Raw genomic sequence first — 14020 nt, 5'->3', positions numbered from 1 at the left:
CAATGACTCATGTTAAGATAATATGTTCCAACAATTTTGAGAACTAAAAGTAAATATACCTCAGAGATAATGATTATTTAAATTTTGGGTTCAGAGATAAAACTGTCTGACAGAAGGAGTATGGATATAGTAGCCAAGAATTCTATCATTTTATTTCACACTCATTTTATTTTTTAAAAGTCTCATCATGTTTAAGATCCCACATACCACAGTCAACTGGAAGACATTTGTTAGCAGAAGTTCTCTGGAATTTCTCTCTCATGCTATCCTTAAAGGATAGTTTATAGATCTGTGCTCAAGAAAAACACTATGGCTCTGAACACTATGGTAATGAACCTCCCTGGACTTTCATTCATAAATATATTCTGTACTGACTGGTACAGTGTTGTGGCACCTCACTGATGTCCTTCTCACTTGTTTCATGCATTTTATAATTTAAGAGCATTCCGATTTCTTTTAGATGATTTGAAAATGTGATAGTATAGCAATTTTTTCCAGGCAATGCAAATTTTGTAATGTTTGTTGAAGTCAAGTTTTATTACTTCCCAAACAATAACTGTAGACAAGACAATTTTTCTTGGTGTGAGTTTAAAAGTGTTCTTCGTTACTTGTAAACAAAATGAAGACTCACTCAGGGGATATCCCAGTGGCCATTTTATTTTATTCATAAATAGAAGCACACAGTTTATCTAGCTATGCCTGAATACTTGGCATTAGTTAATTGTGGAGAATATTTGGATATTATCTCAGAACCTGTTTTTATATTCCATGAATAATGTTGACCCTACAGGACCTCTTGGAGAAGGACTTTGTTTATGTAATTTTAAATGGCACTCCATTTTCAAAAAGAAAAAATAAATGATATTTTACTTAGTAGCATCAAATGCAAATATTCATACAGGCTAATGTATAACTTTTTAAATTATATTTATTAGAAAGCACTGTTTTTTGGTTGGAAACCATCATACTAAACATATAATTCTGATCAAGTTAAAAGTAATTGGAGTGTATACCATGCCTAAAGTTACTGAAAGTATAATTGTATAGTACCTTGAATTATTACTTTACATATTTCTCCCCACTCCAGTAGTAGTAGGTGTTATGACCCTATTGAATAGTTTTTTAATGCAAGTTCACTATCACTAAAGAAGTTAATAGGAGAAGGAAAAACATTTTTCTTATTGTCAAATTGAAAAATACAATAATTTTTATTGTCAGATACACTGAAACTTACTCTATAAAATAGTTTTATTCATGTAAATATAGAGAATGGTTCAGTGGGGAGATTGATGGTTGGGGTAGCATCTATTTCTTCTATTTTTTGGCATCTACTTTCTAAGAGCCTTAGAAATGTGCGTGCAAATTTGCGTGTACTTATTGTGTTTTTTAATTTAATTATATAAATATAATATCCACAGTAATTCTAAAAAAACCAATTATGTCAACTATCAAACCTATTTTTAACCAAGAGGATAAAACAGCTATGTATTGTTAAAACAGTAGAATTTTGTGATGTAGGACTCACGTCTTTCCACCTATTGCCCAGTTATGAAAACGTAAGACAATTGTCTCACACCAAGATAATTGTCATCAGCATCAAACTACATCTAATGTCATGGGTGTGAGATGCTCAAATGACAGTTTCCCTTTCATTTCCTAAAGTTGATGGAGGCCAATTTTTCCATCAGATAATAACAGTTCTTTTAAAAGGGAGGTAATAACAAGCTCTCCTCACAGGCAAGACTTCTCTATGACTTGTAGCTCTTTTCAGCTCTCATTTTGGAAATCTTCAACAAATATTTCCAGCAAAATTTGGAATCCCTAAGACAGCATTATGTCACCAGTCTCTTGGGTTAGAATTCTCCTCTATACCTTTGGGCTGTCTACTTTTATCTCCATTAACCTTTTGGCTTGACTATAAACATTTATTGAAGGCTACCTCCTTTGTCAGTCCAGTAACTCCAAAGGTTAGTGAGAAGTGGATGCTAGTTTGACCTCTTTTATCCACATTAGATGATTCTAATTATTCCTAAGAAGTGACACTTTTGACCCATTTTGTCCTTGTCAAGTTTGTCTAGTTGTGGGCTGTCTGAACATGAAACTCTGGGTTCAAACTGTGTCTAAGAGTGCAGATGTTTTAAACTTACAATGTGGAAGCTCAAAAAGTACACAGAATTTATTTCATTATTTTAGGCCCAGTTTTAACGGATATTTTAGGCTTCCATTGTGTACCTTGAGTTGATTTGTTACTGAAAGACAAATAAGCTCTTCTTTAACGTGTTAAAGTACATAGGTTATTTCAAAATAGGAAAACCTGCATATGAGGATAAAACTAGGTTTCACTAAGATTGCAAGCCACCTTAAATTCACAGCAACTTTTTACATCAGAAGTACCTACCAGGCTTCCATGATCACTTCAGCAAAGACTAGGCATGCCGTTGAAACCATTGGCTCTTCCAGGCTCTGTTTGGAAGTGACACAAGCTCTTATTTAATTTCATTGGTCATGTGGTCACATCTGACTTTAAGAAAGATCTTAAATGTGGGCAGATGGAAATAAATGATCATGCAGATATGGTGGCACACACCTGTAATCCCAGTATTTAGGAGGCTGAGTCAGGAGGGTAACAGGTTTGAGGCCAAGATTGTGTTTCAAATAAAAGGATAAAAGAAAATCAAGGGGAGGGGATCTTGCTGAGACTGTCCTAGGAGATAGAATGCCCCTGGATTCAATCCTCTGTACCACAAGAAATAAGTGATTAATAACACTAATGACTGTCATTACCATGTGTGTGTGCATGCGTGTGGTATGTGTGTGAAGATTTAATCCAGGGCCATTCTACCTCTAAACTACATCTGGAGTCCTATTTTATTTTTTATTTTGGAACAAGGTCTTGCTAGGTTGCTGAGGTGGTTTTTGAACCTTCCATCCTCTTGTCTCAGCCTTCCAAGTATGGCGATTACTGGTATGTGGCACTGTGCCCAATCTTTTTGTCTTGACTTGTATTCAAACAACTATGAACAGTGTGCCATGTCTGAGAAACACGGGGGTTTCAGCAAATGCATTTTGACACCTTAGTTCCTTCATTCAGTGAAACTTAAAGGTGCATCTGTCATGTACTGAACACCATGCTAGTCCCTTCATAACCTTTGGGAGAGAAATGATTATCTTCATTTTGCAGATGGACATTCTGAAGTTCAGAATATTTAGGTAGTTTTCCAGTCATGGAGCCTTATCTGTTGCATGAATTGAGATTCAAGCCCAAATCATCTAACCTGTCCCACCTTAATGTCCTTTGGTTACACCTCAACTGAAAAGTCAGTGCCCAGCCTGGCGTGGTGGTGCACACTGTAATCCCAGCATTTGGGAGGCGGAGACCAGAGGATTGACGTCTCAGCTACTTAGCGAGGCCCTTCGCAACTCAGTGAGACCCTGTTTCAAAATAATTTAAAAAATAAGGCTGGGGGTGTAGCTTGGAGATGGAATGCCCCTGGGTTCCATCCCCAGTACCTCCAAAAAAAAAAAAAAAAAGTCAATGCTGAATTCAGGAATCTTTTACAAACCCTATTATAAAAGCAGGAATTATTACTGCCACCCCTGGGTGTTTTCTCATACTTTAAAGCAAGGACACTAAATATAGCTAGTGACATATAAATGTTTAATTATTGTGCAGTGACAATAAAGATTTGATATTATTCTAACAAAGGGAAAGTTATTTCATACTATGGAGCACATTTGATGAGAATATTTAGCATTTTTTATAAAACCATTAAGTCAGTAAATCTGAACACATTTGGTATTGGGGTAATTTTCTAACAGGAGATTAAAACAACACAAATTTATTATCTTATAGTTCTGTAGATCAGAAATCCAATATAGGTTTCAGCATACTAAAACCAGTTCCTTCTGGAAATTTTTGAGAAAGAATCTATTTCTGCTCATTTGTGATTATTGAAAACATTTAGTACTTTAAGCTTGTGAAACGGAAGTCCCTGCTTTTGGCTTCTTAGAAACTAAAGGCGATTCCCACTTTCTAGACCCTACCGCATTCTTCTTCCTATGCTCTTCACCTTTCCCTTCTTCTTTCCTTCCATGGTACAGGATATGAACCCAGGGGCACTCTACCTCCAAGTTATATCCCCAGTCGTATTTTATTTTTATTTTTGAAACAGGATCTCCTAAGGTTGCTTGCTGAGACTCCTCAACTTTGATGCTCCTGTAAAGGACTGGGATCATAGGCATGAGCCACCATACCTGGCTAACTGCCTATCTTTAAAAGCAGCAAAGGCACATGGAATCCTTTGGTTGAAATTTTTTTGGTTATTTTTTTCCTTTCTACTTTTTTTTTTTTTTTTCCAGTACCAGGGATGGAATCCAGGGGCATTCTACCTCCGAGCTACACCCCAGTCTTATTTTTCTGTTTTTTTTTTTTTTTGAAACAGGGTCTCACTGAGTTGTGAAGGGCCTCCCTAAGTAGCTGAGGCTGTCCACGAACCACGATCCTTCTGTCTCAGCCTCTCAAGTGCTGGGATTACAAGCGTGCGCCACCATACCTGGCTTCCTTTCTACTTTTAAGTACTCCTCTGAGCCGACATGGTGCTACATACCTTAATCCTAGTACTTGGGAGGTTGAAACAGGGGGATCACAGGTTTGAGGCCAGCCTCAGCAATTTAGTGAGACCCTGTTTAAAAATAAAAAATAAATAGAACTGGAAGTGTAGTTGGAGGTAAAATGCCCATGGGTTCAATCCTCAGTAACAGCAACAACAACAAAAAAATGATTGGTGAATAGATTGGATTCGTCTGGTTAATCTGGAATAATCTCACTCTCTTATGGTATGAAACCTTAGTCACTTCTTGCCTGTCTGCCTGCCTTCCTTCCCTTCTTCTTTCTATTATTATTATTATTATTATTACTATTACTATTATTATTATTTTGTATGTGTGGTACTAGATATTGAATGCAGGGGTGTATTACCTCTGAGCTACACCCCAGTCCTATTTTATTTTATTTTTAATTTTGAAACAGCATCTCGCTAAATTACTGTTTGAACCTGTGGTCCTCTGTCTCAGCCCTACCTTCTATAACTTTTTTATCTGCTCTCTTTTGAGGGCAATATATATATATATATATACATACATACATATACATATACATATACATATATACACACATATATATACATACATATATATACATATACATATATACATATATATACATATACATATATACATATACATACATATATATATGTATATAATTTGAGAAACCAGGGGGAAATATATATATATATTTTTTTGAGAAACCAGGGATATAAACTCAAAGAACATTAAGTTGTTGCTTCTAGTTCTTAACATTTTAGAATTTTTAAATCCTTATTTTAGAGAGAGACATGGGAAAATGAACCTAATGATCAATGGGGATATTATTGTTATTTTTCTATTCATAGATTTTTCTGGAGTGTAGATTTCATATAATCCTGGCTAACTCCTTCCTTCTCACACTTGGTAATCTTCTTTGAAGGCAGTCAATCTCTACAAAAGTTGACTTCTTCAGAAAGAAATTGACTCACCTCAAAACCATAATAACTGGTCCCTTGAGATTTTTTTATCTACTTATTATATGCTTTATAGCTTAGGTATAGCTTTCAGTAAGACTTGACTACATTTTTTTTCTTCCAGTTTACTGATTTGGAATAGGAAAAATTGTTTTCCCTTCAGTACCATTTATTAATGAGTCAAATTCTAATTGTGCTCAGCTATAATAAATGTTTGTCATAGTTTTAAAAGATATTATAATGCCTACTATATTATTAAGAATATGTATATATGTATCTCTCCCAGGAAATTCTAAGAATATGTATATATGTATCTCTCCCAGGAAATTCTTCAATCCTGGAAAAGCCAGGGTGGTTGATCTCCCTAGGGATAGTAGTATTTGAAAACAAAGCTTATTAATATAGATATCAGTGCTGCTGTCTACCAGTATTTTCTTGTCTGAAAACATATATATTTGTTGTTGCTACTTGGGAATTGAACCCAGGAGCATTCTACCTCTGAGCTACACTCCCAATTCTTTTCATTTTTTAAAAATTTGAAACAGGATCACACTAAGTTGGTGAGGGTTCTGCTAAGTTGCTGAGGTTGCCCTCAAACTTGCCATCTTCCTGTCTCAGCCTCCCATGTACTGGAATTACAGGCAAGGAAGTAGATTAACGAACTATTTTTATTTGAGTGTGACAAAATCAGGATAAGAGTATTTGACAAATCATTTGGCTTACTTTACTTTAAAAGATTTTCTCAAGAATTTAAGTGATCTATATCTTTTTTCATAGTATCTATAGAAAATTATAAAAGCTAAGCTAATTTAATGTGTATAAATTCAAATAGCTTTCAGAATTTTTAGTAGAAATATTAGGCAATTTAAAATACTTATGGTCGTAATATAAGAGAATTGGTCAGTGGATTTTGAAATTTGTTATTTAAAATCAAAAGAGGCTGGGCGTGGTGGCACATGCTTGTAAATCCCCGTGCTTGGGAGGCGGAGACAGGAGGATTTGTCAATACTCAGGTCACAGTAGTTTCAGATTGAACAATGTTGTTTCTAATGTAATTATCCTTTAAAAATTAAATAATAGTGGTCAGTGAAATAAATAACAGGAATGACCTGATAACATTTTGCTTAGATTGTTTGTGTGTGTGTGTGTGTGTGTGTGTGTATACACACATACATATATATATATATGTATATAATATATGTATATATGTATATAATATATACACATATATATGTGTTATATATATAAAACAAAATGCATATAACATAAAATGTATATTTGTATGTAAATATACAACATGAAATCACTTCTTTCAGAACCTGCAATAACTTTCTCAGGGTTATAATTGCCAATTATTAAGATAGATAGGCAAAAAGCTAAGACTCTAAAATGAGTCAAAATATGAATATACTCAGTGCACTAAAACTGGTTATATTTGATTTGGTTTACTCTCGCTTCTGTTTCAACACATGATTTCTTTTTCAGGCTTCTTTTTAAATTTATCTGTCATGTTTTTTTTCATGAAATCATATTTTGTGGTAATGTTACTTTTGTAATATAAATACTACTTTCAAGAAATGGGTCAGCACTTGTTACATTACGTAGTTTTAATATGACATATGTAGTTTTGTAGTTTACCATGGATCCGTGTATCATGCGCTATTGTTGTTGGCATGAGTGGGGTGAAATGGGTTTTCCAGACACCTAGGAGGTTTGAAATTGTCAGAACGTGTCCAAAACTCCTCAAGTGAATACTTATTAATGCCAATTTGGGAAACTGGTGGTGATAGCACCCAACAGGTGGAAAAATCCCAGAATGGACTGAGATCTCTTTGGCAGGAACATATCTAGGTGAAAATTCAGTTCAGAAATTACCTTGAGACTCCTGCATTGTACTCAGTGTTGTGGTTTCATGATATTTGATACAGAGAACATGGCCTGGCAAATAATAAAAGTCTGAACGCCAGTTCACGGTGACTCATCGGAAGCACAGCCTTGCTCAGGCTTACTTATTTCCTTCCAGTTTATTTCCTGCCCTGTAAATATATCAGCAGAGATTTAGAGATAAAGAATTTAGGTGTGAAACAGCCACAGATGCTGAGCCTTTTGAGCTTTATGTTTAAAATATACACTGAATACCTTTTATTAACGATAACACTTGTCTCCCTGCTGCTGTGCCTCTCAGAGCAAAGGATGTCATGCTTTGGTTGTTCTGCATTTGAATTTATTCAAGATTCCTCTTTTATAGTCTTTCTGGAGACAATGTTGGTGAATCATTAGCATTATTATTATTTCAGTTACAGTCAGGCTACATATTCACACTTAGCAGAGGGGGGTTGGGTGGGTTTCATTAGCCATTCAGAGTAGGTCCCCATTCTAATATAAATGTTGCTCAGGATAGAGCTTTGAAATGGATCCTGATTCTTTAAATTCTTTCCTGTCTGTTTCAGGAAATAGTGAGATCCTGTTGATAGGAAAGTACAATGTGTCTAAAGTTCACTTCCAAACACTCTGCTCTCTGCGATGAAAGTCATCTGCATTCTCTTTATAATTCAGAGCCACAAGAGATCTGTCTAATCTTGGAGATCTGATCCAGTATCATTTAGGAGGGGGAAAAAAATCCTTGATAATAATTCTCCCATTCAGATTAGTGAAAGCAGTAAAGCCTTACAGCTTCTGTTTTCTTAAAAAGATATCAGGAGACAGGGGAATAAGGACTTGGATTATGGTTGGGGAGATTTAGTTGTTTGTAAAAATAAAATGATTAGTATGATTATTCAAGTTTTTAATCAACGAAAGCAAATGGCATCTGTTTGTTATCATTCTTTCTGCAGAAGACAAAGGCTCAGGTCCCAATGGTGCTGACTGCTGGCCCCAAGTGGCTTCTCGATGTGACTTGGCAAGGAGTGGAAGACAACAAAAACAACTGCATTGTGTACAGCAAAGGTAAAAGTGAGATCGCGCCCTCTCTCTTTGGAAGTACTGAAACCCAAGCACTGCAGACAGCACCACCAGAGCGGGTTTGGAAACACCCAGTGTAACTTGATCCTCTCTGTTTCTTTTTCCTTAAGATTCCCTCTAAACTCTATTTTCTTTCAGTAAAGCCTTCTGTTTTGTTTTCCCCGCTCCCCCACCTCCCGCATGGTACAGAAAGCACAAACAAAAAGTACCATACCATTAATTACCAAAAGCCATACAATTTTCTTAACCTGGTGTTTGAGTGCATCTATGAATACCTTTTCCTTGCTGTTAGTTTCATGTATAGCCCAGTTTGATGAAACCCCAGCTTCCCCTCTTAGCATTATCTATCAAAAAGTGAATTCCTTTTGAATTTTAGCAATTTGTGTCAAGGTGCCTGCTTTACGAGGCAGTGTATTCCAGACAGTCTCTTGAATCACACAGGATGAGAGTGGATGGCTGGCAATGAAATCTTTGCAAAGAGCGACTTCCTCCCCATGGTGATTTCTGAAGGGCAGGAGGCAAATGGGCAAGAGGAGGCCGATGGCTTGCAGAGCTTTGCCTTTGATTTGCTCAGTGTGACATCAACCTAGACTGCATCCTGTAGCTACGCCCTGGCTACAAAGGAGCCAGGGCTCGAGATGACACATCAGGAGACTGATTCTCCATAAGACAGGACTGTCCTTCTGGATGTTGAAGTTTGAGGGGTGCTTTTCTCTGCCCAACTCTACACTTAAACAGTGAAATCCCTAATCGCACTTCTTCGTAAATATTGCAAAACCTGTGCTTCTCATGTTTAATTTCTTTCAGCTTTCTTTTTTTAACCAAATAGACCTACTGAGATCAAAGATTTATTTGCACATTGAACCTAGAAACCATAAAAGCATACAAGGGAACAAGCAAATAAGCACCCCTATCAATATATTAACATATAAAACACTAATCATAACATCAAAGACTCTTAAAAACTTGCTAGAAACAATTACAACTTGTTCCTATAATCATTACAATTTGTGCACTTATAAGAGGATTGCCTCTAAACTACCATAAGCCTTTGAAAGTTGAAACACCGGAAAGAGGGAATTTGCAAGCTAAAAAAACAAACTGCACACCAGGATCTGATTATATTCTTTTTCCTTCTATAATTGCTGGTCCCAGACCTACTAATTTTCTAACCTGACATACCTGTGGTATGCTGGTAGGCCCTTTAAGCTAAAAGGGAAGTGAGCTTTTTCCTGGTTATGCCAATAGGATCTATCAAAGTGAAAAGAAATAGTGCAGTGACTCAGTCTCCCAATGCCCATGTTCAGAAATAAAAATATACATAACATATATATTGAAATGTAGGGCCAACTATTGGGGAGAGTTTTCTGTTGTGCAATAGCTTGCCTTCCTTATGTCAGTGTAGTATGAAGGAACTCTGACAATAGCTAGTCCCGTGTTGTGATCTCAATCCACTGCTTCTTGAATTCAGGAATCCTTTTATAAGAGATATTGATATTGAGAAAAAAATTACAATTCCACATTCAGTGGAGTACTTTATTTTAACATATTTATTTCTTTGTATTTTTTTTTTACTATCCTTTAAGACTTTTTTTTTTTTTTCGCGGTACTGGGGATGGAACCCAGGGGCATTCTACCTCCGAGCTACACTCTGAGCCCTAGTTTTCATTCTTTAGTTTGAAACAGGGTCTCACTGGGTTGCAAATGGCCTCACTAAGTAGCTGAGGCTGTCCTCGAACCGTGATCCTTCTCTCTCAGCCTCTCAAATGCTGGGATTACAAGGGTGCACACCCGGCTTCCCTTTAAGATTTCTTTCAATAAACAGTATGGAGGCAGTTTAGAAATTCTTATTAGTAAATCAGTCAGTTAATCACAAAGCATGCATTGAAATTCAACTAGGTATTAGCCTTGAACTGACAGCCACCATTTATTAAGCATCCCTAGAATTCTCTCCTTAATGTTCTGAATAGTTAAGTGTGCCCACGTCTCTCATTGCTTTTCATTGCTTTGTTTTATGGTCATTGGTTTATGTGTCCAACAAAAAAGAAGTAAAAAACTTAGATAACATTGCCTGCTTTTCCAATCTACTGTCCAGTAGTAAGAACAAGTACTTAGTCATTTTCTATCCCTGGTCTGGCATACTGCCCATACAAAAAATGAGATTAATACTATTGGTTGATTAGATAAACCCATGATGAATGGTTAACAGATACTGTAGTAGACACTTCAAATAATATGATGATTAACCATATGAATTGCTGATATCCAGTAGTTTGTTAACCTATAAAAGGTCATTTGACGTGGTTCAACTTACATGAATAGTTCGTATTGCTGTTCAAATGCTAAAACTGCAATAACCATTACACATCCATTGCTTTCTTTAATCCTCACTTAATACCTCCTTGGAAGCAATTAGTGTACCACCCCATTTTAAAAAAGGTAAATAAAAGATTTAATTGAATAATTTACTGGACTTCAGTAATAGCTGGATCCAAATGTTCAAACTTTGTCCCAAGACTATCTCCCTATATCTTCTGTCTCTGAATTCTTGTGTAGGTGACTTCTCAGACAGATTTTCTGGTGGCAGCAAGCTCCAGACTTATTCTACCAGCATAGTAACTTGGGAACTTTTTTGAGTTTTGTTGGAAGTGTGCAATGTACCAGTCCTCGGACCATTTCATCACCAGGACTCTCATTAGCAAACCAGAGTCATTCTTTAAGACCAAGAGTAGCATGAATTCCACATGAGCCACCAGGATGAAGGAGTAGTTCCCTAAATGAAACCAAGGAGCTACTGACACAAACAGTTACTTAGTAGGCTACCATGTCACCAGATGCAACACATCAATCCTAATGTCCTAGGACTTTTTGCTGAGAACGAAGAATAAACTCCTCTTGCTACTATTGTATTCTGTATCTGTTTTCTAGTTAAAAACTTAAACTACTTATGAATTTTATGCCAAAATCACTATCATGGTATTTGGCTATCTGAGAGCATATTAGCATCTGTTTGCAAATACAATATAAGTTGTATATATGTGTAGCACTTTATAAAAAATTCTTAACTATAAGATTTTTGTAGTATTTTCTTATAGGATAAAGGATGGGCCACACACTATTACCATTTAAGGACATACTTGCTTTCTAAAGTATTCTTAAATACAGACTAGGAGTAAAATTAAATATAACTATAAAGATTTCATTTCTTAAGTGTCCATCAAGTAATCATTATAAATTTGTATTCTATCAGTTAGAGCTGTTTGACAGGCTGCTATCATCTTGTTTTATCAAAGTTAAAAAGGCATAGTATTTGGCATTAACATTCTAAAATGTTGTACTCTTTCCTTGCCTCAACTACCCCCTTGTCATTCCAGAAAGTAATTAGGTCTTGCAGACATTGAAGAAGCAGATTTGTTGGGTCATCTGTTTTTTGCCATTATTCTCAACAGACTCCAGATAATTCTAATTTACTTATCTCCCATGGAAACCTACTAAAAAGCCCCATGCTGAAGTTAAAGGGAGCTCTGCTGGTGGAGAGGGTGGGCAAGGGACTGCCTGCTTTCTCCTAAAACCTACCATCTTTAAAGCGTAGAGTATCAACTTCTTTCCTTGACCGTATGCTGGTAGGTTCCTTACTTTCTACAGATTTGTCTGCTCATAAACTTCCTATGGTTTGAAAAGTAGGTGGACTTTTACATTCATGAAAAATACATAGCTTACTTAGAGTTTTGTGATTTTCAGTATTCAGAAATGAAACCATTAGCATCCTCCACACCTGGGTTTGTTCACTCAGTTCACATCAGGTTTATTTCATTAGTTCATTTTTCATGGAGTTGTCATTCCACAGTAGCTGTATTCTCCAGGTCTCCAGAGTAAGGAAGAAATAGAGTAGATCCAGATTATGAAAACCTGTCAGCTTGGACTCGCTTCCATCTTCACCTGGACTTCCTTACATGAGCACAGTATCATCGTCCAAAACTGCACATCCTAGGCAACCCTGGACAAACAACTTATACTTTCTACATATTGGTTCTCTTAATTGTGAAAATGGAATAGCAATGTCTACCTGGCAGAATCTTTGTGAAGACTCACCTATTATATACATGGATAAATTTTATGTTGCTGATTCTCTTACCCAGGCAATTTTAAACTGGTAGTCACAAAACAATAGAAACTTGGAGGAAATGAAGCTAGGTTCCTGTGTTGATAAGATAGGAGGCAAGAAAGCTTGATCATCTGATACCTGGTTGTATTGAAGATTCTACAGGTCCTGCCTGTTCAGTCACTTTGAACGAGTATGTACCTACAGAAACACCACAGAACCAGAGGCCTAGAGCAGATAGCTGAGGAAATCATTAGATATTTTTCCCCTTTAGGCACTTGATATTTTAATTTTTTTAAAAAAAGTCTTATAGCCAGGCATGGTGGCGCATGCTTGTAATCCCCGCGCTTGGGAGGCAGAGACAGGAGAATCGTGCAGGTTCGAAGCCAGCCGCACTGGCTTCAGAGACTCTGTTTCCAAGTAAAAAAGTATAAAATTGGTCTGGGAGTGTAGCCCGGAGGTAGCAGGGTTTCCAGGAACCCCAGTACCACAAAAAAAAAAAAAGTTTTATATAAAATGTTACTGTAAAGATGACATGGATGATAATATTCATGCTAATAATGACAGTTACCATTTTTTGAGCTTTATTTTTATCCCAGGCACTGTGCAAATGACTTTACATAAATATTTTTTAATATGCCATTATAACAAACTCATGATATAAAAAGCACTATTTTAGCTGGATGTGGTGGCCCATGCCTATAGTTCTAGTGCTTGGGAGGCTGAGGCAGGAGGATCGCAGGTACAAGGCTAGCCTCAGCAACTTAGGGAGACTCTGTTTTTTCTTTTTTTTTTTTTTATCTTTTTTTTTGATTTTTGGGTCCGGGGATGGAACCCAGGGGCATTAGACCTCCAAGCTACACCCTCTGTCTTACTTTTTATTCTTTATTTTGAAATAGAGTTTCACTAAATTACAGAGGGCCTCACTAGGTAGCTGAGGCTGTTTGCAAACCATGATCCTCTGGTCTCAGCCTCCCAAATGCTAGGATTACAAGCATGCACCACCACGCCAGGCTGACCCTGTTTCAAACATAAGAAACAAAATCAGGCTTGTGATGTAGCTCAGAAGTAGAATGCCTTTGGGTTTAATCCCCCTAGTACAAAAAAAAAAAAAAAAAAAAAACCACTCTTTTTCTTTTTCAGATGAATAAACTGAGGTTTATATGGAATAAGTAAAGGATATATAGTTATATAGTTCATGAAGATGAAGTTAGGATTCCATCTTAAGCCTGTTGACTGCAAATTTTAGTTAAACACTCAGCAGGGTTTTGAAGATTCTATTTGCTAGGACAAGGTTACAAGCTCTAAGAACACTGCACACATGTTTATCAGTGATTTCTCTCTCTCTCTCTTTTTTTTTCATCCTTTGGTTTGGCTTTAAATAAAAAATTTTTTT

General features: G+C 36.3%; 1 protein-coding gene across 2 annotated transcripts in view; it reads left to right on the top strand.

The window, feature by feature from the left end:
- The window catches only part of ZFPM2 (zinc finger protein, FOG family member 2), a gene marked incomplete at its 5' end in the record, with an annotated part of 474948 nt that overhangs the window by 306908 nt on the left and 154020 nt on the right, over positions 1-14020 (top strand). For both annotated transcript variants that reach the window (XM_080694918.1, XM_080694917.1), the window contains one exon: positions 8396-8507. In XM_080694918.1, coding sequence (XP_080551044.1) covers positions 8396-8507 — 112 coding nt within the window. The remainder of the gene's footprint in view (positions 1-8395; positions 8508-14020) is intronic.

This window comes from Muscardinus avellanarius (genome assembly GCF_963383645.1).
Source record: "Muscardinus avellanarius genome assembly, chromosome: 4".
NCBI lineage: Eukaryota > Metazoa > Chordata > Mammalia > Rodentia > Gliridae > Muscardinus > Muscardinus avellanarius.
This window is presented reverse-complemented; position numbering and strand designations above follow the sequence as displayed.